Source organism: Brassica napus, chromosome C7, assembly GCF_020379485.1.
Source record: "Brassica napus cultivar Da-Ae chromosome C7, Da-Ae, whole genome shotgun sequence".
Taxonomy (NCBI): Eukaryota; Viridiplantae; Streptophyta; class Magnoliopsida; order Brassicales; family Brassicaceae; genus Brassica; species Brassica napus.
The window spans coordinates 4,495,629-4,517,198 of NC_063450.1; the positions used below are offsets into that span (position 1 = coordinate 4,495,629).

General features: G+C 37.2%; 3 protein-coding genes and 1 non-coding gene across 4 annotated transcripts; 2 read left to right on the plus strand and 2 right to left on the minus strand.

The window, feature by feature from the left end:
- Positions 1–1,180: 1,180 nt before the first annotated feature.
- On the minus strand, positions 1,181–4,401 carry LOC106435341 (adagio protein 2). The gene is made up of 2 exons (XM_013876215.3): positions 3,959–4,401; positions 1,181–2,972 (listed from the first exon to the last, which is right to left on the minus strand). The coding sequence occupies exons 1-2, from the start codon at positions 4,189–4,191 to the stop codon at positions 1,358–1,360; spliced, it is 1,848 nt and encodes a 615-aa protein (XP_013731669.1). The 5' UTR covers positions 4,192–4,401; the 3' UTR covers positions 1,181–1,357.
- A 3,299-nt stretch (positions 4,402–7,700) lies between these two features.
- On the plus strand, positions 7,701–11,502 carry LOC106435337 (bifunctional protein FolD 4, chloroplastic-like). Its single transcript, XM_013876213.3, has 5 exons — positions 7,701–8,820; positions 8,898–9,196; positions 9,274–9,510; positions 9,580–9,747; positions 9,828–11,502. Exons 1-5 carry the CDS (start codon positions 8,679–8,681, stop codon positions 9,996–9,998), a joined length of 1,017 nt encoding a protein of 338 aa, XP_013731667.3. The 5' UTR covers positions 7,701–8,678; the 3' UTR covers positions 9,999–11,502.
- A 359-nt stretch (positions 11,503–11,861) lies between these two features.
- LOC125589586 (protein LHY-like) lies at positions 11,862–19,896 on the minus strand. The gene is made up of 3 exons (XM_048761865.1): positions 13,606–19,896; positions 12,587–13,510; positions 11,862–12,490 (listed from the first exon to the last, which is right to left on the minus strand). Exons 2-3 carry the CDS (start codon positions 13,460–13,462, stop codon positions 12,290–12,292), a joined length of 1,077 nt encoding a protein of 358 aa, XP_048617822.1. The 5' UTR covers positions 13,463–13,510; positions 13,606–19,896; the 3' UTR covers positions 11,862–12,289.
- Positions 16,330–16,401, plus strand: TRNAH-GUG. The gene has a single exon. It is a non-coding gene; the product is annotated as a tRNA-His (tRNA).
- Positions 19,897–21,570: the final 1,674 nt, after the last annotated feature.

Consider the following 21,570-nt stretch of genomic DNA (forward strand, 5'->3'; position numbering starts at 1 on the left):
AAATTGGATTCCATTATGCAAATGATGTTAACATTACAGAGGTGTTAGACTATCTCTTTTAGGTTTTTGTTCCTGAGGAAATCTTGTATTCCACCAGCTCGTATTATGACTTTGTATTCCACCTTTGATCAAAAATATTTCAAATGAACAAAAAAAACAAGTGAAGTTTCAGTTTTGGTCTGGAGATTTGGTTTCTATGATGCAAATGGTGTAATACTATAGGCTATGGACCTGGTGACGGTGAAAATAGAGGTACATGGTGACATAGGGTGGCATAGGTCTTTTTGTTGATAGTGTTGCAGTTATTCTTTCAGCACTAGTTCAATTTCTATTTTAATTTTTTTTTTTTTTGCCGCTTTAGTTTATGGGATGGGATGCTTGGTTTTGTCACTCATGGTGTGATCATTTCTCTTTGTAGGTTGTGATATATGATCATGGTTAGAGTTGGTTATGATGTTTTATGTCCCATGATTTCCTTTTGCATTAGGTTATCATTAAGCGCAACAAGACAATGTTATGAGGCTTGAAGTTGTTGACATGTCAACAGTGGTTAATCAATACGCGGATATCAAAACCAGACAAAAGGTCTTAAAGTATGGTTGTGCATTTAACATTAAGAGAGTGATTGAACGTTATATCAACAACCATGTCAGACGAAACAAGAAACAACATTACATGTGTTGTTGGTTTTGTGGGAAATTTGAACATAAGAAAATGGATTGTATCAAAAGTCTTGAAAGTGATGAAGGGATCATTCATACAGTATAGATTATAGCAATGAATACATCTTGCTCTCGTTGAGGAAGACATCAATCTCCATATGCATTAGCTACTTTGTTCCGACGTAATTTATTATATCATGATGTGGTCAGAAACTCAACAGAAGTTTTGGCCAAGGAATTTGATAACAATTGCGTTTATGATACGGTTCTCAAAAGTAAACCATTCCGTTTCTGATGGAGTTGTACAATGATTACTAAAGGTTCTTGCTGCAACCAGGTCTGGACGTTATCAATGTGTTTATGATATGGATATATACTAACCATGTCATTTTTTTTTGTTACCAATTGCATGTTGAGCTAATTTTAATATATTGAAGGGAACTAGAATTAAAAAAAAATTAAATTAAAAGGAATTCATTTATTATATTAGTTTTCAAGTTTGGTTTTGGCTCATCAGGTCACCTACAAAATTTTACTACAAAAGGAATATACAAATCAAATTCGTAAATTTTGCATATACAAATACCATTAAATCAAAATATTAACAAACACATGGGACGTCTCAAACTCACAAGCTCACCATGTACAGAGCAACTAAGAAACATTTGAGTTTTCATTCTGAAAAAAAAAAACACCTAGAAGACCCTCTTCTCTTCATGTCTTGACGATGTAGTACTAGAGGTAGCTAACAACAATTCATGAGCTTCATTTAGCATCCACTCTTCTCCTGTTTGACCACCTAAGATGACCAACCTAGTCCCTCCCACCACACAAGTGGTGTGCCCCCACGCAATCTGCGGTGGACATCCCTTAACACTCAGTATCCTCCACGCCGGAGTCTCCTCCGTAGGATCAAGAATATAAAGCTGAGAAGCAGAGTCAAGCCCTGCAACCGAACCGCCAAATATCAAGACTCTACCACCTGGAAGGCTAACCGCCACATGATCTAGCCTCGGTGGTGGAGCTGCCATGCCTCCAGGAAGGCTAGATCCATACCCAATCACAGGTCTCCAGCACGGTTCATCCTCGCTAAGATCCATCGTGTAGACATCGTTAGACCGGAATCTCAAAGTTCCGGATTTTGCAAGACCACCGAACATAAGGATCTTCCGGTCACCGTACACGGTTAAGGTATGTCCAAGGCGAGATGGAGGAGACCATGGAACAGGTATCTCCCTCCAAGTTGGTGTATCCATTGACAAATCAAGCAAGAACGTATCGTTCAGCAAAGCTCCTGAATCAGCACAACCACCAGATACAATCAGCTTGGTTCCATCAAGTGTGCACGAGCTATGCCATGATCTTGGTATTGGAGGGGCTAAACCGGATACTTCTCTCCATGTAGGAGGGTCTGCATCAAGGTCTAACATGAAGACATCGTTGAGTAATCCATGGCTCCCGTAACCTCCAAAGACTACTAGACGAGAGCCGTTGACACAAGAGAGCGTATGACCCCAGCGACCAGGAGGAGGAGAGCTAACCAAAACAGATTTCCACTCAGGAGTAGTTGACCCAAGATCCAACACAAACGTATCATTCATCGGTTGCATGTTCACACCTTCCCCGCCGAAGATAACAATCCTATTCCCAACCGCACAAGCGCTGAAGTTACACCGGGAAGGCTCGACGGTACCTCCAAACGAAAACTTCCTCCACGCAGTTACTTCATGCGTTGTGAACTCTCGAGCCAGTCTCCCCCAACCGATCCTCTTTGCACCGGGAACACTCTCGAGAACACGTGTGGCTTCGGTGCCCCACGTGTTTTGACAAACCATTCTCCACACGTCATCGTTCTTTGTCAACTCATTTAGCCGCCGACACACGCAACCGACCGATGCAATGTCAGGGGGAGTCAGCTTTGACAATATCTTGAGAGCTATTACCTCATCGCTCAGATCAAATATACCACCTAGTCCACGAGAGACGTTGCGATCTCCGATTGGTGAAGCAGAGGCAAATGAGCGAGATCTTCTTGGAATTGGTTTTGTAGACAAGTCTGGAAAGGGGCCGAGATCAATTTCTGCGTCTGTGAAGGAGAGAACGCCTATGAAATGAGTGATCTCGTCTTCTTCACGGATGGGGACTAGACGCAGCTTGTTCATCAAAGGAGACCCGTTTTTCCTGAAGTTGAGTAACTCTCCCTGAAACTCGATGCCTTTTTCTAGACACTGTCGCATTTTTGACACAACTGTGGAATCTACAGAGGGATGCCTTCTTTTAGCATATGGACCTCTACACTGCAAGAACCGGCTGCCAAAAGAAGAAGAAACATATCAGAAGGGAACTAACAACGTAACAGATACAGTACTTGAGCTAACGATCGCTCACAAGCAATATAACAAAGATCAAAATAACAACAGTCAATAATTCAAAAGAAAGAAAACATATCACAAAGACATGAGACATAAACTATGTAGTTGGCGTTGATCAGACAATACTGAAAACATTAATATCCTCCTCAGTCCTCAATTGATAGATTTGTTCCTATATAGCCAACTTCCAGTTACATGATTTCGACTTGTTCCCGATATGTTCAAGCTCCCAACAAGCTATCTCGTAACATCGTTATTCATACCAAAAGATTCTCTAATTCATGGTAAAGAAGAAGGCAAGCTCTCCAGTAACATCTCAACAAGCTCTCTAGTAACATCTCAACAAGCCTAATCATATAAAATTCAAGCTCCTCCACAAGAACCATAATGATGAGTAGAAATTTATATTTTTTCCATAGTAACATCGTATACATACTAACAACTTAACAGATACAGTACTTGACTGAATGATCCCACACAAGCTATAGAACAATGATCAAATTATATACATATAATACATGTAACTTAAGTTAAATAATGCAAAAGAAATAAACACATCACAAAGACAAAGCTCAATGCATCATCAGGACACACAAACTATATAGTTGGCGTTAATCAGACGATACTGAAAACATTATAAGTTACATGTATCCTCCTCACTTTATAGCTTTTTTTCCTCTATAATTAACCAACTTCTGAGTCCAAAAGAAATTATTCAAGATCCTCAACAAGAACCATACGAACCATAGTAATGAAAGCTCTCTCTAGTAATTGGCGTTCCTAAACAAAAATTCAGACAAGAACAAAGTTCTGTCTAGTAAAAAGTAGACAAAGCTCAGAGTCTTCTCTAAAGCAGCTAAAAGACATTGACAGACACACAACAAAGCTCTGTCTAGTAGCAAAACTGAAGGAAAGTAAGCTCACCAGTTTCTACCAATAACTTCCTCAGCCCTATACCCAGTAACAATCTCGAAGACGGTGTTGACGTAGATGATAGGTTGGTCCGGCTCTAGAGCGTCGCTGACCACGAACCCACACGGCGTCGTTCCAGGAAGACTAATCTCCGGAAACGGAACCGGTCCGCTGTCTCCGCCGAACCATCCATCATCAGCCACCTCATCTCCGCCGCTAAGATCGGAATCGCTGTCCCACTCCATTTTGATTTTGCAACCAATTAAAAGGGGGGAAAGGCTCGAAATTGAGACAAACCCAGAAATCGCAATTGAAAACCCAGCAGAAGAAGATGAAAAAGATTTGATTTTTGATTAAGAGCCAAGCAAAGCAATCGAGAGAGGAAGATGATCTTTGAAGAAGAAGAACGAAAGAGGGGATTGATTCGGGTCGGGCTATATGGGATCTCAGTGCCTCTCCTTTATTTATCTTAACCGGTTTCTCAGTTTCTTTTACCTTCCCGGTTTACAGATATTATCTACATTTTCCCGTTTTAATTTGATTACCTCCCTCCTTGCATTCCAATGGTTTAGGGATTTGGATTTTTCTTTTGGTTTGTTTGGTTTGATTTGTTTTTTTTAATACATATTACATACATCTCAAGTGAGTCTCTTTTTTTTTATTCTTCGTCAACAAATCCCCTGAACTATATTTTAGAAGTAATTTGTATATGTATCATCAATACATTAACTTTCACAAAAAAATAATGACATGACTTAAAAACAATATGACATGACATAAATCTAATTGTGACATGTAAATTTACTATATTTAGATTTATGTTTTTGGTAAGATTTCTTAAATATAATAATAATGATTTTCTATACACGGATTTATATTTTTGGAAAAGTTTCATAATATAGTAATAACTAATAAATTTTATATCAAAAATATTTTTTCTCAGTAAATATTCATTTTGGTAAGATTTTATGATACCTAATAACTTTTCTATATCAATTAAAATAATATGTTTTTATATATAAATAATAATTACGAATATTAAAATTTTACATCAATATATGAATCATATTTTTACTATTAAAATAAGTGTAGTTTAAAATATATTTTATCAACGTATATAAGTTATTTTTATTTAATGTATATATTATTAGAAATAATTTATATATTTACAAATAGACATATTTAAAAATGGTAATTAAATAAATAATAATATAATAAAGTAACTTTATAAATTTCAATTATTTTTATCAAAAGTTAAATAATGCAAAATTAAAAGGTCAAAGTAAACTTGAATAAATAAAACTAAAAAAAATTACATTATGGTTTTATTTTTTAAACTAATAAAACTAAAATATAAAAATAGAAAATTTTATTTATATATAACATTTTTAAATATTTTATATATGCGCATGGCGCAGGAAAACTCCTAGTTTTATTGAAAACAAAGATCAGTTCCATACAACACCAACATATACAAGATCTTTCCATGGTCAGCTAAACCGGAAGAAAACAAAAATATCTTCGGACACTATAATCCACAACGAGACAACATAAAAAAACAACTAATACTACAAACATTAAAACAAGTAACTAACCTTCCAATCCACTAGCAAGAGATTAATAAGTACAAGAGATTATCTGGTAGAGCATCTTTGACAGTTGCTTGGTGGGAATATCCTCGGCCAGATCGCCGCTAAACCACTTCCTCCTAGAACTCTGAGGAACCATTTCAAGGACCCAACAACCAAAACTTCATAAACACTCCCGAAATATACGACGACCATAGAAAATGAAGAACCCTAGGATAGGGAAGAATCACTCAATCGGACTAAGGAGATATGAACTCGCCAAAAGGGAGAACTGGTGGATTGGGACTCAAAGACTGGAAGATGTGGTATGGGTTGGCACTTTCGAGACTACACAGACGCACCAGCAGGAAACTTCTCTTCATACCACCGATCTGTCCCCTCAGCCCTCGTAGCTGAGGCCCTGGCGTTAAAGGCTGCAGTTCAATCTGCAGTTACACGTGGTGTTGACTCCCTTAGAGTGTTCTCAGACTCCAAAAGTCTCATCACCCTTCTGTCTACCAAGAAGAACCATGTGTGGATTCAAGGAATTCTTTTTGATATTCACTCTCTATTAGTCTCCTTTAGTAGTATCTCTTTTCATTTTATCCCTCGATTGGGTAATACTTTGGCTGATTCAATTGCTAAGTCAGCGCTATTCTCATTATCTAACTCTCCAGCTTGTGGATGAGTATTGAACGCTATGTTGTTTCCTAGTTTCAAGTATGATTTGCCCAAAAAAAAAGAGGTAAAAATGTAAGACATCAAAATGCAAAAATTTCTAAATATTATCAATTATAAAAATAAAAACTAGAAAATCATTAAAAATATAAAATTACAATGAAAACTTCAAAATGTGAAAATATATATTTTATTCAAAATTTCCATTGGCATCATCAATATCTTTAAGTATATATGCGAAAATAATTTTATCACTTATTTTTAAATTTAAATTTTTGAGAAAATCTTCTTAATTTTCATATTGAAATGTTTACATTTGTAATTTCTAAATTTTGATAGTTTCTTTTAATTAATTACAACTTTATAGGTTTCTTATAGTTTATAAAATTTTAAACAAATATTTTAGTTTATATGGAGTTTTCAGTTTTTAAAATAATATTTTCTGAATTTTAGATCTTTTTAAAACAATTTCTCTTGTTTGCTTTTTGAGCGAAATAAACCGTTATAAAAGCGGTTACGTCTTCTTCTTCTTTAACCAATCTAACAGAGAGAGAGAGAGAGAGAGAATCATCATCATCTAACTCCTCAATCATTATGCAATCATCACTCCCGTAAACTATCGAATCGTATCCTTTCCCTCCTCCTCTCAATGCAAGAAGCAGAGCGTCTTCTCTGTCTCGCTTCCACGTGATGTTCTGATCGGAAAGAAGAAGAAAAGCTTGCTCGTAAGTGCTACTAGCGAAGATCATGGTCCTATAGTCAGCAAGTTAGGTCAGTTCACGAGACGCGTGCGCAAGGCAGCCACAGATTTGGAAGAAGTTCGTAAGTTGAGATCAGAGATGGAGAAGAACACGGTCGAAGTTTTCGAGGATGATGATCTTACAAATCACTACGGAAGAATCTTGATGAAGGAGCAAGAATGTATCATCGAACTACACATGGCAACCTTGGCCTTAAACCAGCTGGAAAAGATTCTTTTTGGTGATGAATGACTCAAACGATTTCACTTTTCTATGGTTTTACTTTTTAGGGTTACAGTGTTGTATATAATTTGCCTGGATTTTATGATTTCATTGTACATTTGATCTTCATGGTAAAGTGAATGCACTCGTGGAGTTCTATGATAAATAAGATGGCTTGTTTTGGTATGATTTTATGTTTGATCTTCATGGTAACGTTACAAGTCACTAGATTATGCAGAAGAGCAAAAGATTAATACGTGACATTGTTTTCTTCTAATTCTTTTCAGATCATAAGGTTTATACACAATTAGCTTAAGCATTTGGAACATTATAAATGTAAAAAACTCATATTGCTGTTTGTCTCGGTATCTAGCGTCTCTGCCTCTAATGTCTCTTGCTCTCAAGTCACAAGAAGATGAAGCTGGACGAGTCCAAGACCTTAGATTTCCCGTGTGATTAGAAAGCTGCCCAACCTGATGCAGCACCTGTTGACTTGGTTGGTCCTGATCCCTGTGCTGAAGGAAGATTCTTCTGCATAGCGAGTACACCAAAATGGAGAATTCAGTGGTTTAAATGTGTTTTGTTGGTTGATTCAGATGCTAGTAAGACGAAAAGGTTTGCTTACCTTGAGCTGAGATAGATCAGACAGAGGATCGTTCCATATGATTCTCATCATCATCATCCTTCGCTGGCCTCTCTTGTCTCTCAAATGCTCACTTGTCCTCATCGCTAACTCCTTGTGAAACAACTCACTAAGTGGCACCTCAACTGAAACTGATGCACCACAATCACCAGTCTTGTATTTCTTTATCTCAGATCCCTTACATCTCGCTATTCTAAGTTTACATCTCGCTACATCAACTTCATCATCACATGTTTGTCCTGCCTTTACTGGTGTCACAACAGTGTCACCAACACATGGGATCTGCCTTCACAACCTCGTTTGCTTTAGATATAGCTTCTTGTGCAGCAACATGGTACTTGAAAGATCAGAAGAGGTCACCACAGCGACATTTGAATCGAGTCAAACCAACCCGTTTGTTGCAAGTAGTACATCGGCTTGGTCCTTCCTTTGGTTTCGCTGCTGGTGCTACTACCTCTGCAACAGCTTGTACAGAGGATGGCTGAACAGAAACAGCCATGGGCTCGACGCATATGGTTGGTTTCAGTGAAGGTTTCCTTTAGGGTGTTGCTTGCGACACAAGATAATATAATATAGCTAATTATTCAGAACCTACCTTGCCTCGCAAACAAAGACAGAAAGCCAACCTACCTTGCCTGTAAGCCATTCTATAAATTGCAGTGTTTGGCGGCGTTGGGGAAAATAGTGTAATTGAGATTTGACTGATTTTGCCCAAGTAAGATAACATGTTTAATTAAGATGATATGGCAATTTGATTGGTTGTGATATATTTTAGTTGATGTGGCAGCTTTTTTAGAAGCTAAGAAATTGGTGCCTTTTATAAATTGGAGATAATATATGGAAAAGTTCTATTTTATTGTTTTTGTTAAACCCTAAAGCTGATGGAAGCCAATATCATGAGATCGTTGATGGGTTGTACCTCCTTCACGCCGTCGGTTCTCATCCAAAAAGGAGCCATCATCCCCCGCCGATGCATCCGCCATCTCTGCTTAAGGACAGCTGTGTCCGCCCATGGCTCCTCTTGTAAGAACTTTTAACACTTTTCTTTTTAATTAGCACGAATTTCAATTATCCTAATAAGATTTTCCTTTTATGTTCAGCTGATGCAGCTATGGTAATTGATAAACAGAAGGTTGCAGTAGACATCTTACATGAGATCAGAACGGAAGTCTCAAGAATGAAGGAATCAATTGGCATGGTTCCTGGATTAGCAGTACTCCATGTTGGGGACACAAAACTCTCCACACCTTACTGGGCAGCTTGTGGATTTGTTGGCATCAGATCATTTGAAGTTCATCTAGCCGAAGATACGACAGAAGAGAAGACGTTGGAATGTGTCTCAAGCTTCAACGATGATCCTTGTGTCCATGGCATCCTTGTTGAGTTGCCTCTACCAACGGTATATATTGCTCTCTCGACCATTCACATTAGTAGAGAAGTATAGTGATATGGGTTTTAATTATATGTATACCGCAGCATATGGATGAGCACAAGATATTAAATGCGGTTAGTATAGAGAAAGACATCAAGGGATTTCATCCATTAAATATTGGACTGCTTGCTATGCGCGGAAGAGAACCCTTTTTCCTTCCACAGACTCCAAAAGCATGCATCGAGCTGTTACACCGGAACAACATTGAGATCAAAGGAAAGAGAGCTGTTGTTATCGGCAGGAGTAACACTTTTGGTATGCCAGCTGCTCTATTACTGCAGGTAATATTATTGTCCTTTTGAAATGATAGTTTTGGATGGTCTTTTTGATTATTTTGTGTATGGCTATAGAGAGAAGATGCAACTGTTACCATTATCCATTCAAAAACCAAGAACCCTCAAGACATTACAAGACAAGCTGACATCATAATCTCTGCCGTTGGTAAACCAAACATGGTCAGAGGAAGCTGGATAAAACCGGGAGCAGTCATCGTCGATGTTGGGATTAGTTTTGTTCGAGTAAGCTTTTTTCGTCGAAAATGCACTCATATTGATTTAAGTCACAATTATGAGACATTCATATATACTATGAACTGCAGGACCGAAATGCTCCTGGTGGCTTTCGATGGGTCGGAGACATTTGCTATGAGGAGGCTTGCGAAGTTGCATCAGCTTTCATAACTGATGTTGGTGGCGACGGACTACTGGAATCAGACATGCTTCTATCGAACACTTTGACATCAGCCAAGAGAATTCACAACTTCCTGTGACCTTAAAATTCATGCATAATTTCTTTTCAGTTTTGTTAAATCTAGGGTTTTCTTCTGGTCGTCCGACATTGCAGATTATCTTATGTTCTAGTGTGTTTTTGTTGAAGTTATCTCATAACTTACTGTGGCCTTAAATTCATGCATTATTGCTTTTCAGTTTTGTGGTTTCCAGATTATATTTTATCTAAAACTCAACTTCCCCTATCAAAAACAAAAAAAAGGAAAACTCCATTTAGTGGGGAAGGTGAGAGGTTCTCTTTTTGCAGAACATCTACACTCTCATACCTTCAAATACAGCTTCATATATCTCCTATATTTTAATTGAGGAGCTTTCTTTAAGTTGTAACATTGCTTACTATGCTTAGGTGTCATCACCACATCTTCTTTCACAACCCCTATTAAATGCTCTAAACTTACTAGAGAAATTAATTGACCCGTTGCTAATTTTAGTTCGACCAAACCTTTATATAATATGGTTTCCATTATAGATTGGTGAAAACCGGCTTTTAATTTCATAGACCAATCTATAATGGAAACCATATTATATAAAGGAAGGGGACCGGCGCATGCAAAGAGGTTTGCCTTTGGGGTAATTAGAGTGAATACAAGCGATAGAGGATGGACTGATGAATGTGTGGGAGAGCCGATGCCGAGTGTTAAGAAGGCTACAGATTCTGCGGCTTCTCTTCTTCTTCAGCTTCTCAATAGAAACTTATTCCTGACTTTGGTGGCATTTGGTCACTTGGTTGTATGGTGTGTCGTTTATTTTATTAAGTTAAAAACCAAATGAGATTTTCTGTATACACACAGGCATGTTCATTTTGTAGTATATTCAAATCTTTTATAGTAAATTAAATTAATTGATTTGAATCAGCTTCACAGATGGGTCTTATTCCCCTGAACTGAGAGAGCTTGTAATATAAAAATGTTGTGCATGGACCCAGTACTGAAGACACCAAAGACCAAAGACAAAACGCAAAAGTCATTTATCATTCTAAACTGTGTTTATGATTTCAAAAATAACCAGAATTCAAAAAAAAAAAAAAAAAAAGACATACCATTGGTTAATGGTTAATTAACAATAACACCAGAGACCAGAAGTGGCAGACACAGACAGAGACAAGGGACAAGAGGTGGAGATGGAGTAATATGGTACAGGAATTGACATGACCTAAGAAATGTTCAGAGAGATTGAAGAAGCAAATTAATTACCTCAAAAAAGTCTGTTGGTTATGTTGAAGCTTCTCCTTCAAGGCGAAGCCTCTTGCAGCAGACCTTTTCATCACTTTGATGATTGTTTGCGTTTCCAACTTGGCTCTCTTTGGCTGCTTCCATTGAACATCTCTTGTATGGCTTAAACCCTGTTTCTCTCAGCTTAAGACTCTTGCTGCCCGGTGGTTCATCCACTGCACTCTCTTGGTCTGCATTACAAGAATCTTGAATCTTGTTCAAGTTAGGAGGAGGAGGAGGAGGAGCCAATGGCATTATTATTGACGTCGTATCGCTTTGTTTTCTTTTTTTTGCTAAATTGTAAATATCATTCCAAAGAAATGAAGGTATGGTTACAATATGAATTGAACCAGATTCTCCTTAAAAAGCCAATCTGCTCCTAGAGACTGCAAAAAAGTTAAAAAAAAGTCCCTAGGAAACACTAGAAACACTCAGGGAGATTCATTGGAGCTAAAAGCGAGGGGACTGAAGCATAGAAAGAGAGTGAATCTCTTTAAAAACAGGTGAGACAGCAGTAGATCGACAACTCCATCTTCTTGCAATATGCATCAGACCGCAAAGGGTTGTCCTCAAGACCCAAGAGCCAATGACAGGAGAGAAGCTGTGAGAAGACGCCGTTTAAAACACCATGGATGTCGTCGATTGAACTAATAACAGAGGTCCTCCGAGTGGTTAGCCTTGACACCGCTGGTTTCTCCGAAACGGAGAGGAGAAGCTCAAAGATACATTGAGACGAGCCCGTCAAAGCCGCACGGGTACAAGCCACGACCGAGAAGGGTAGAGGAGGCAGCGACGCTCGTCCAACTTCTTCGGTATATGCAAGATCAGATCTGACCCAGATCTGCTCCGATTGGTAAATCAGGGCTGAAACGAAGGCTCCTTAGACACTCCGACAGAGCCACTCCTCGTTGGTGCTCCAGGGGAGCCACATACTAATGAAGCTCCGGTTAGTTTGCTCTCGGCGAAACTCCAGAACACCAAACAAGAAGGAGTGCTAGCAAGAAGGAGAAGCTAAGGGAAAAAGGCTTGGTGGCTCTAGTAACAGGGGGTGGCGACCAGAGCTAGAGGAGCTTCTGGTCACCGGAGATGGAGGAGCACGGCGGCAGATCTAGGTTTTTAGGGTTATGTGGGGAGAGACAAAAGGGAGAATCGCTTCTCTCTCTATCGCTTTGTTTTCCATTCACATTCTCTGCCACTTGAGGAGGTGAAAAGCTTTGTGGCAGTCTCTCTCTTGCAAAGAGAGCCTGAAACGCTATACGACCCTGAGACCAAAAAGAATTTCAATAATATGCTACCTATTAGTTTCCAGAGAAAAACTTTGCAAATGCATATGAAATAACATTGTTTGTGTTTATTACCCCTTGAGAGACTTCCTTCCATGAATCAGTAGTTTGGTTGTTGTTGTTGATTTTACTCCGACGGTTGCTTAACTCACTAGTAACACCTGCCTCTTTTTCTTTCTCCATTTTATCCAATGCGTCTATTTCCGCGTCACTCCCTGAAGGTGTGTTTAATCCACACGATGAGCGGTCCACTGGATTTTTCTTCTGAGAATCTTGCACAACAGCAGCAGCAGCCACAACAACTTCCTCCTTCTCAGCCTTTAGCTTGGTAATTCCAGTCTCCTCTGAATCGTCGGATGATGAAGCCATGTTTTGATCTTGAAAGGTTGTGCTTTGTTTCTCAATTAGTTGATCATTTGGAGTTGGAACTGGTAAGTGGAGTGGAGTAGGAGGAAGAAGTCCATGAGAAGCCCACCAAGCAGTTGCAGCAGCTACGGTAGCAGCAACAATGGCTGCTATACTTGGAGGAGAAGAGCTCATTTGCGTTGATGAATCTCCAACATTATTAGTATAGGGCCAGACCGAAGCAGCGAGTGTGGCTGCAGCATGAGCTGCAGGGTTCTGTAGGAGAGTTGACATGATAAGATTGGAGAAAGTAGAAGACATGTGGAGAAACGAACGGTAATCATCTTGGGAAGGGCATGCTGGAAAGGCTTGTTGAGAAGTTGTACTAGTAGTAGCATATGATGATGATGCTCTTGTAGCTGGATGATTCACATGAACTAGGTCTCCCATAGGACAAAACATTAAGTCTGGAGATACCATACCTGGGGGATGGAACTGAGGGTATTTTGCCACATTTCCGTTTACAAAGTCCACCGGAAAATGCTCCCTTGCGCTGTGCATACCATCATCATCATCATCTCTGTCCTTGTTCTTCTCTTGAACCATGTTGTTGTCCACATTTGAGGCCTTGCTTGTTTCATTATCGGCACTTGCCTGCTCAAAAATAAGAATGAAGCGAGTTGCTTTTTTTGTTTTGTTTCTTTTCAAGTTTTCATGCTACTGAACTTCAAAATACTGCAGTCTTATACCTTTTTAACGTTGGAGTTACATTATTTGGTAAGGGATACTTGGTCACCCCTGAGCAGTTCTCATCTTGATTTTCTTTCCCAGTTGATGTTTTCTAACCATAAAATAAAAGCATAACAAATCTACTACCACAAGGAATGAAAAAAAAAAATTGATAGAATGAAGAGCAAAAAAATTAGGAATAAACCTGAGAACTCGGCACATCCAAGAACCCCTGGTTACAATGTGAAGAAGATACAAGTTTTGCTGATGGGCCAGGTTTCCGAGGATAAGGAGCATTGGGTTTTCTTTTAGGACAAGGAGGTGGAATTTCTATGTCCACAGCTTGAATGCCTTTAGCTTTTGCCTCTTTCTCCAACTGAAGAGCTTGAACCACAACTGTTAGTTTTTTTTATTTATTTTTTATAATTTTTTGGTATGCTAGAAATTTTGAGATTGCATTAAAACCTATGAAGATCTTTGACTTGGCTGGAACATGCATTCGGGAATATGTTCTGCATACATCATTTTAGCAAAAAAAAAAAAAAAAAATTCTTCTGCATGGAAAACGTAATATCAAATTGTCTTAAAGAACTAGCTAAATGGAAACGAGGTTCCAAATTAAAGGTGATAATTCTAATCTTTACAACTTCTCTTAAGTGCTGCAGTATATTGAGATTCAATTTCTCGCGAGATTTTTCATTAGGCAAAATCTCTCGGTTTTGTAGTATAGACTTCAAGAAAAGTTGTTTTTGAATTGTATGTTGTAATTTCGATTTGTCTTGTGTTCTTAAATTTAGCGTGTCCCTTTCTTCAAGGCATTTTTCTATGAGATATTTACGTTTTTGTATCTGTGACTTTTATTAGCATTTTATTTAGGTTCTTTTTTTTTTTGTCAATTCATTTTTTTTTTTAATTTATTTAGGTTCTTGTGTATTGTTATCACGAAATTCTCAATAATCTTACTTAGGATGCCAAAAAGGAATCCAAAATCTGTCCTTAAAAGGAACTTTCGAATATAAATATAAAACCAAAAATATTAAATGAAAATCAAAAACATTTACGAATTCTAAATAATATTGTTATAAAATATTTATGTCATTTCAAATTATTAGTGGATTACTTAAAAATAAAGCGTCTTTTTGAGTATTTTAAATGAGAAATTCTCATATATGGTGAAAAGCTCTTATAATATGTGTATATTTAAGTTTGTTGAGTTTTGTCTAAAAAAATATAATCAAATAAGTGAAGTTTATCATATTAATATCTTTTTAAATACACGAAATAACACGTACAGACACGTCATACCTAAACTCTAGCACAAACGAAAATATAAAACATCGGCTCGTCGAGAGAAAAAAGACAAACTTTATTCTCTTCTCTAACCTCTCAGCTTCTGCTGGATCTCTCCAGCAGACGATCTTCTTCGGAGAGATTCGTACTGGTAAAGTGGTGTCTCTTCATTTCTGTTTCGGGTCTCTGATTTCGATTTCACCCTTTGTGTTTTGAGGTTTTTCGAGCAAACAGGTTTTTGTATTTGATTTTCTAATTTTTTTATATTTATGGTTCTATGGTAAGAACAGAGCTCAAGTATCTGTTTGATTCTCGACCGCTTAATGATTTGATTGGCATGGTAATATTTGCATGTGAGTTTTAATTACCTAGTGTTGAATGGAAGTGAGCTTATCTATGTGGATGGTTGTGTAAATATTATATGAAAGTTGTCAGCTTTTATGCTGATATGAAAGCCTTATTTCTAATACTTCATTTCTAGAAAGGATGGTAATGTTTTGGATGTTAACTATGTTTTAGAAACTTTGAAGTGATTTTTGATGAAAGTTTTTTGCTTTATGTTGATATGAAAGGCTTATTTCTAATAAAGATGGTAGTGTTGGATGGAACTGATATTAACTATGTTTTAGAAACTTCTTAGCTTTATGCTGATATGAACTCATTTTTAACATTTCATTTGTGTAAAGAAAGTTTGTGCTGGATACAACTGACTTTAGCTTCTCTGCTGTATAGTAATAAGTCAGTTACATTTCTATTTGCTTTATATCAGATCTGGAAATAGCTGCAAGTTAGCTTGGGTATTGCAGTCTGGGTGGATAGCTTGTGGTTTTTTTAAAATCAAGTGTTAGTAGGAACTGTTTGTGTGCTTTAGGTTTTGGTGTGATTATAAAAATCAGTTCTGGACTTGCTTCTACTTTGTTCCTTCTCAGAGTTTGATATCTTGAATCATTGGAAAGGCTCCATAAAAAAATTGGTCATAGGTGGTTATAAGATCATGTACAAAATTTGGTCATAGGTGGTTATAATATCTTGAATCATTGGAAAGGCTCCATAAGTTTTCTTGCTGTTTGGTTGAATAACATTGACCTTCAAGGAATGTTTTTTCCCTTTGTAATCGAATTATTGGCCCATTTTAATCTCATTGTATCAATATTCTAGTTTCACACCCTTATTTCTTCATCAAGCCGATGTTAGGAGGCTTAAACACATTCTTGTCTCTCACTATCGTCTCCACTCTAATTCACAATCTGTCCTGTAAACCAGAATGCTTCGTTTTTGCATTCCCATCTCTACATCTGCTGGGTCGTTCTCTTCATCTTCCATGCTTGTTTTGTCTTCAGAATCGAAGGAACCATGAGCTGGACAATGTCTACAGATCCATTTTGCATTTAGAAAACGGGGGAAAAAAGTATTTGCACTAGGAAATGTTTTCGGATTGGTGGTAACTGCCAACAGTGGCTGTAGTTTAGTGGTAAGAATTCCACGTTGTGGCCGTGGAGACCTGGGCTCGAATCCCAGCAGCCACACTTTAATTTTATTTTTACTGGAAAGTATTTATGTTTTTCATAATCTTTAAATCCCCATCTCCGACACCAATTCCTCGTAAGCTCCCAAAAATATTGTCCACTTATAATTATCATCATCTATAATATTCTAAAGTTATCTATTTCAGAGTTGGTTAAGTTTGGCTTAATATTTAACCAAGACATGAATAAATTAGTAAATAATGGTAACTCTACTCTACTTGTAACAACAAGTAGTTGGACTTCTGTGTCTCTATGTTAACTTTTTGTTGTTGGGATTTTATTAGCAATCTGAAGAAGATGCGTTGTCCTCTGACGAAGAAGATGATTGTATGGAGGAGGAAGAGCAACAGCAACATTTGGCTTAATATTTTTCCTCTGCAAACCTTGTCTTTTTTATGAAAACAAACATATTTCAAAATAGGAATCTTTGACCACTAGCAAATGTAAATTATGTTAAGAATCATAAGATAGCTTTAATCAAAAACCCACTATATATAATTAGAAGATAAAACATTTTTCTTCCCTTCATCCCACGTCTACAAGGAGCTGGGATCCATTATGACATCTGAATTAATGATTTTTCTACTGCAAAAATAGAGACGACAGGTGGAGAGATGGACGGTAATGATCTGATGGGGATTTAAAGATTATGAAAAACATAAATACTTTCCAGTAAAAATAAAAAAAAAGTGTGGAGCTGGGATTCGAGCCCAGGTCTCCAAGGCCACAACGTGGAATTCTTACCACTAAACTACAGCCACTTTGTTGGCAGTTACCACCAATCCGAAAACATTTCCTAGTGCAAATACTTTTTTTCCCCCGTTTTCTAAATGCAAAATGGATCTGTAGACATTGTCCAGCTCATGGTTCCTTCGATTCTGAAGACAAAACAAGCATGGAAGATGAAGAGAACGACCCAGCAGATGTAGAGATGGGAATGCAAAAACGGAGCATTCTGGTTTACAGGACAGATTGTGATTTAGAGTGGAGACGATAGTGAGAGACAAGAATGTGTTTAAGCCTCCTAACATCGGCTTGATGAAGAAATAAGGGTGTGAAACTAGAATATTGATACAATGAGATTAAAATGGGCCAATAATTCGATTACAAAGGGAAAAAACATTCCTTGAAGGTCAATGTTATTCAACCAAACAGCAAGAAAACTATGGAGCCTTTCCAATGATTCAAGATATTATAACCACCTATGACCAAATTTTGTACATGATCTTATAACCACCTATGACCAATTTTTTTATGGAGCCTTTCCAATGATTCAAGATATCAAACTCGGAGAAGGAACAAAGTAGAAGCAAGTCCAGAACTGATTTTTATAATCACACCAAAACCTAAAGCACACAAACAGTTCCTACTAACACTTGATTTTAAAAAAAACCACAAGCTATCCACCCAGACTGCAATACCCAAGCTAACTTGCAGCTATTTCCAGATCTGATATAAAGCTAATAGAAATGTAACTGAATTATTACTATACAACAGAGAAGCTAAAGTCAGTTGTATCCAGCACAAACTTTCTTTACACAAATGAAATGTTAAAAATGAGTTCATATCAGCATAAAGCTAAGAAGTTTCTAAAACATAGTTAATACCAGTTCCATCCAACACTACCATCTTTATTAGAAATGAGCCTTTCATATCAACATAAAGCAAAAAACTTTCATCAAAAATCACTTAAAAGTTTCTAAAACATAGTTAACATCCAAAACATTACCATCCTTTCTAGAAATGAAGTATTAGAAATAAGGCTTTCATATCAGCATAAAAGCTGACAACTTTCATATAATATTTACACAACCATCCACATAGATAAGCTCACTTCCATTCAACACTAGGTAATTAAAACTCACATGCAAATATTACCACGCCAATCAAATCATTAAGCGGTCGAGAATCAAACAGATACTTGAGCTCTGTTCTTACCATAGAACCATAAATATAAAAAAACTAGAAAATCAAATAAAAAAACCTGTTTGCTCGAAAAACCTCAAAACACAAAGGGTGAAATCGAAATCAGAGACCCGAAACAGAAATGAAGAGACACCACTTTACCAGTACGAATCTCTCAGAAGAAGATCGTCTGCTGGAGAGATCCAGCAGAAGCTGAGAGGTTAGAGAAGAGAATAAAGTTTGTCTTTTTTCTCTCGACGAGGCGATGTTTTATATTTTCGTTTGGGCTAGAGTTTAGGTATGACGTGTCTGTACGTGTTATTTCGTGTATTTAAAAAAATATTAACATGATAAACTTCACTTATTTGATTATATTTTTTTAGACAAAAATCAACAAACTTAAATATACACATATTATAAGAGCTTTTTACCATATATGAGAATTTCTCATTTAAAATACTCAAAAAGACACTTTATTTTTAAGTAATCCACTAATAATTTGAAATGACAAAAATATTTTATAACAATATTATTTAGAATTCGTAAATGTTTTTGATTTTCATTTAATATTTTTGGTTTTATATTTATATTCGAAAGTTCCTTTTAAGGACAGATTTTGGATTCCTTTTTGGCATCCTAAGTAAGATTACTGAGAATTTCGTGATAACAATACACAAGAACCTAAATAAAATGCTAATAAAAGTCACAGATACAAAAACGTAAATATCTCATAGCAAAATGCCTTGAAGAAAGGGACACGCTAAATTTAAGAACACAAGACAAATCGAAATTACAACATACAATTCAAAACAACTTTTCTTGAAGTCTATACTACAAAACCGAGAGGTTTTGCCTAATGAAAAATCTCGCGAGAAATTGAATCTCAATATACTGCAGCACTTAAGAGAAGTTGTAAAGATTAGAATTATCACCTTTAATTTGGAACCTCGTTTCCATTTAGCTAGTTCTTTAAGACAATTTGATATTACGTTTTCCATGCAGAAGAATTTTTTTTTTTTTTTTGCTAAAATGATGTATGCAGAACATATTCCCGAATGCATGTTCCAACCAAGTCTATTAGAGGATATATACGAATATGTTAATATGTATTCAGATATATTCAAATATGTATATATTCCTGTAATCTAGATGTGCATATCTTCTGCTATTAGGAAACTTCATATGTATATATACTTTGGTCTTTTGACCTTGATCAATACAAGAAATCCTTTATACGATACTAGGTTTCTTGACATGGTATCAGAGCTATAAACACACAATTTTTTTTAAAGCTCGACTTTGATCTTTGATCCCTATCGGTTCCTACATCTCTTTTACTTCTCGTCTGAGATATGGGCAGTGACGACGGTCATGTTGATACTCAGGGTTCCTCCGGGAAGTCTCCATCTTCGCAGACGCAAGTGGAGGTTCGACGTCGTACGATCTCTCCATACGATCTTTCATCAAGCGACAATCCCGGCTCTGTTATCTCTCAACCATTGCTTAAAGGACCAAACTACCACTACAAGAAAACATCACCTTAACGAGGGCGGTTTTCCTCGTTATTTCGTCGTAAAAGAGGCTTTACGACGAAATAGCGAGGAAGCGCGTTTGCTCGTTACTCGTCCGTCGTAACACATATTTCCTCGCTAATTCGTCGTAACTTAGCGAGGAATATATTTCGTCGTAAAGACGAAGTAGGGCGATTCGTCGTAAAGACCACGTCAATATTCCACGCAAAGACGTCGCTACAATTCCTCGTAAATACCTCGAAATGAGTTCCTCGTAACCTACACGTAAACACCTTGAAAGAGTTTCCTCGCAAAATACACGTAACAACCACGAAACGATTTCCTCGTAAAATACTCGTAAACTTTTCCTCGTTATTTCCTCGCAAATGTTTCCTCGTAAAATAGTCGTTAATTGTTTCTCGTCATTTCCTCGTAAGGTTTCCACGTAAAGAGGTCGTACATTAGCTACGAATTTACTTCGTTTTTATTATTTTTACAGAATTTAAAAATATAATTAAAAAATAATTAAAATTATTTAATTTAATAATAAATTAAAATTTAAAATAAAAATAAATCAAAATGAAAATATTTTATATATAAATAAGTTTTGAATTTATATAATACAACAACCAAAAAAAAAACTAAGGGTCGTTCATCGCCCGGTAGAATTCATCACTCCTCCTCGTAACATCCGCCTCGTTATGTACGTCGGATGACTCGCCTTGAATGGGATGTTGTTGTCGCATGTTCCTCAACATGGACTCCCATTCCGGATTTGTGGCCGCAATAACGTCCAAGAAACCCTCGACTCCACCCATACGAGATTTTGTCGCGGTCAACTCGTTACGCAGCTGAGCGGACTCTCTACGCAGCTCAGTGACTTCATCATCCCGTCGCTGACCATAAGACGATGTCGCTCTCGGAACATCGTTGACGGAACCAATACCCAACGTCCGTCCCTTTTTTTTAGGGACAACCTTAAAAACAAAAAATAAATATTGTAAGTAAAAATTTAAAGTTAAATTAAATGAATAATAAAAAATTAATTTTTTTGAAAATTTACCTCCTCGTAAATCTTATCCACGTCAAGTGTGGATAAGGTGACGGGTAATCCGTCGGTAGACTGCTGGGTCAGCTGAGTCTGGCGGTCTTCAACCCGAGCAACTACGTCGTTGTAGATTTGCTCGGACTTGCCATCTACAAATACGCCCGCCTTGTTCTTGTGGGTCCTCTCGTAAAGTTCCATAAGAGAAGGGAGATGTCCCGTCTCTTTGGCCTAAAAAACAGTTAAGAAAGTTAGAATAAATTAATATATATTAAAAAAATTATTTAATAAAATATTTAATTACCATTTCCAAACGGACACCGGCGTGGGGTTTTTGGCCCGTAGTGTGAAGCATCGGCCCGTTCCCGTGCTCATCGACCGTGTTACGGGAGTTAGAGCAAGCCTGGGCGATTCTAATGGAATCAGGAAGGCGCCAATAACGGATGAGGCCATCCCACACATCCGTGGTGAGCTCAGCGGGTTTGCCACGCTCATACCCCTTCACGATCCAGTCACCCTTCCAGTTGGAGACCGTGTCCAACAAGCGAACTTTCGCCTTCGCGTTAAACTTCTTCCTCACCCTCTCAGTGATCCCCAAGGCCCAAGTATATTTTTGCTGTTGGAAAAATAAATTAACAATTAGTTTTTTAGAAAGTATATATATAAATCATGAAAAAATTAAAGTATATATAATTAATTAATAGAAAC

Coding starts and splice junctions, on each gene's coding strand:
- LOC106435341 (XM_013876215.3), bottom strand. CDS start 4,191: ATGGAGTGGGACAGCGATTCCGATCTTAGCGGCGGAGATGAGGTGGCT. Junction 2,973..3,958: donor GAAGTTATTGGTAGAAACTG/GTGAGCTTACTT, acceptor TTCTTTTGGCAG/CCGGTTCTTGCAGTGTAGAG.
- LOC106435337 (XM_013876213.3), top strand. CDS start 8,679: ATGGAAGCCAATATCATGAGATCGTTGATGGGTTGTACCTCCTTCACG. Junction 8,821..8,897: donor GTCCGCCCATGGCTCCTCTT/GTAAGAACTTTT, acceptor TTTTATGTTCAG/CTGATGCAGCTATGGTAATT. Junction 9,511..9,579: donor CAGCTGCTCTATTACTGCAG/GTAATATTATTG, acceptor GTATGGCTATAG/AGAGAAGATGCAACTGTTAC.
- LOC125589586 (XM_048761865.1), bottom strand. CDS start 13,462: ATGGTTCAAGAGAAGAACAAGGACAGAGATGATGATGATGATGGTATG. Junction 12,491..12,586: donor GGAAGGAAGTCTCTCAAGGG/GTAATAAACACA, acceptor TTTTGGTCTCAG/GGTCGTATAGCGTTTCAGGC.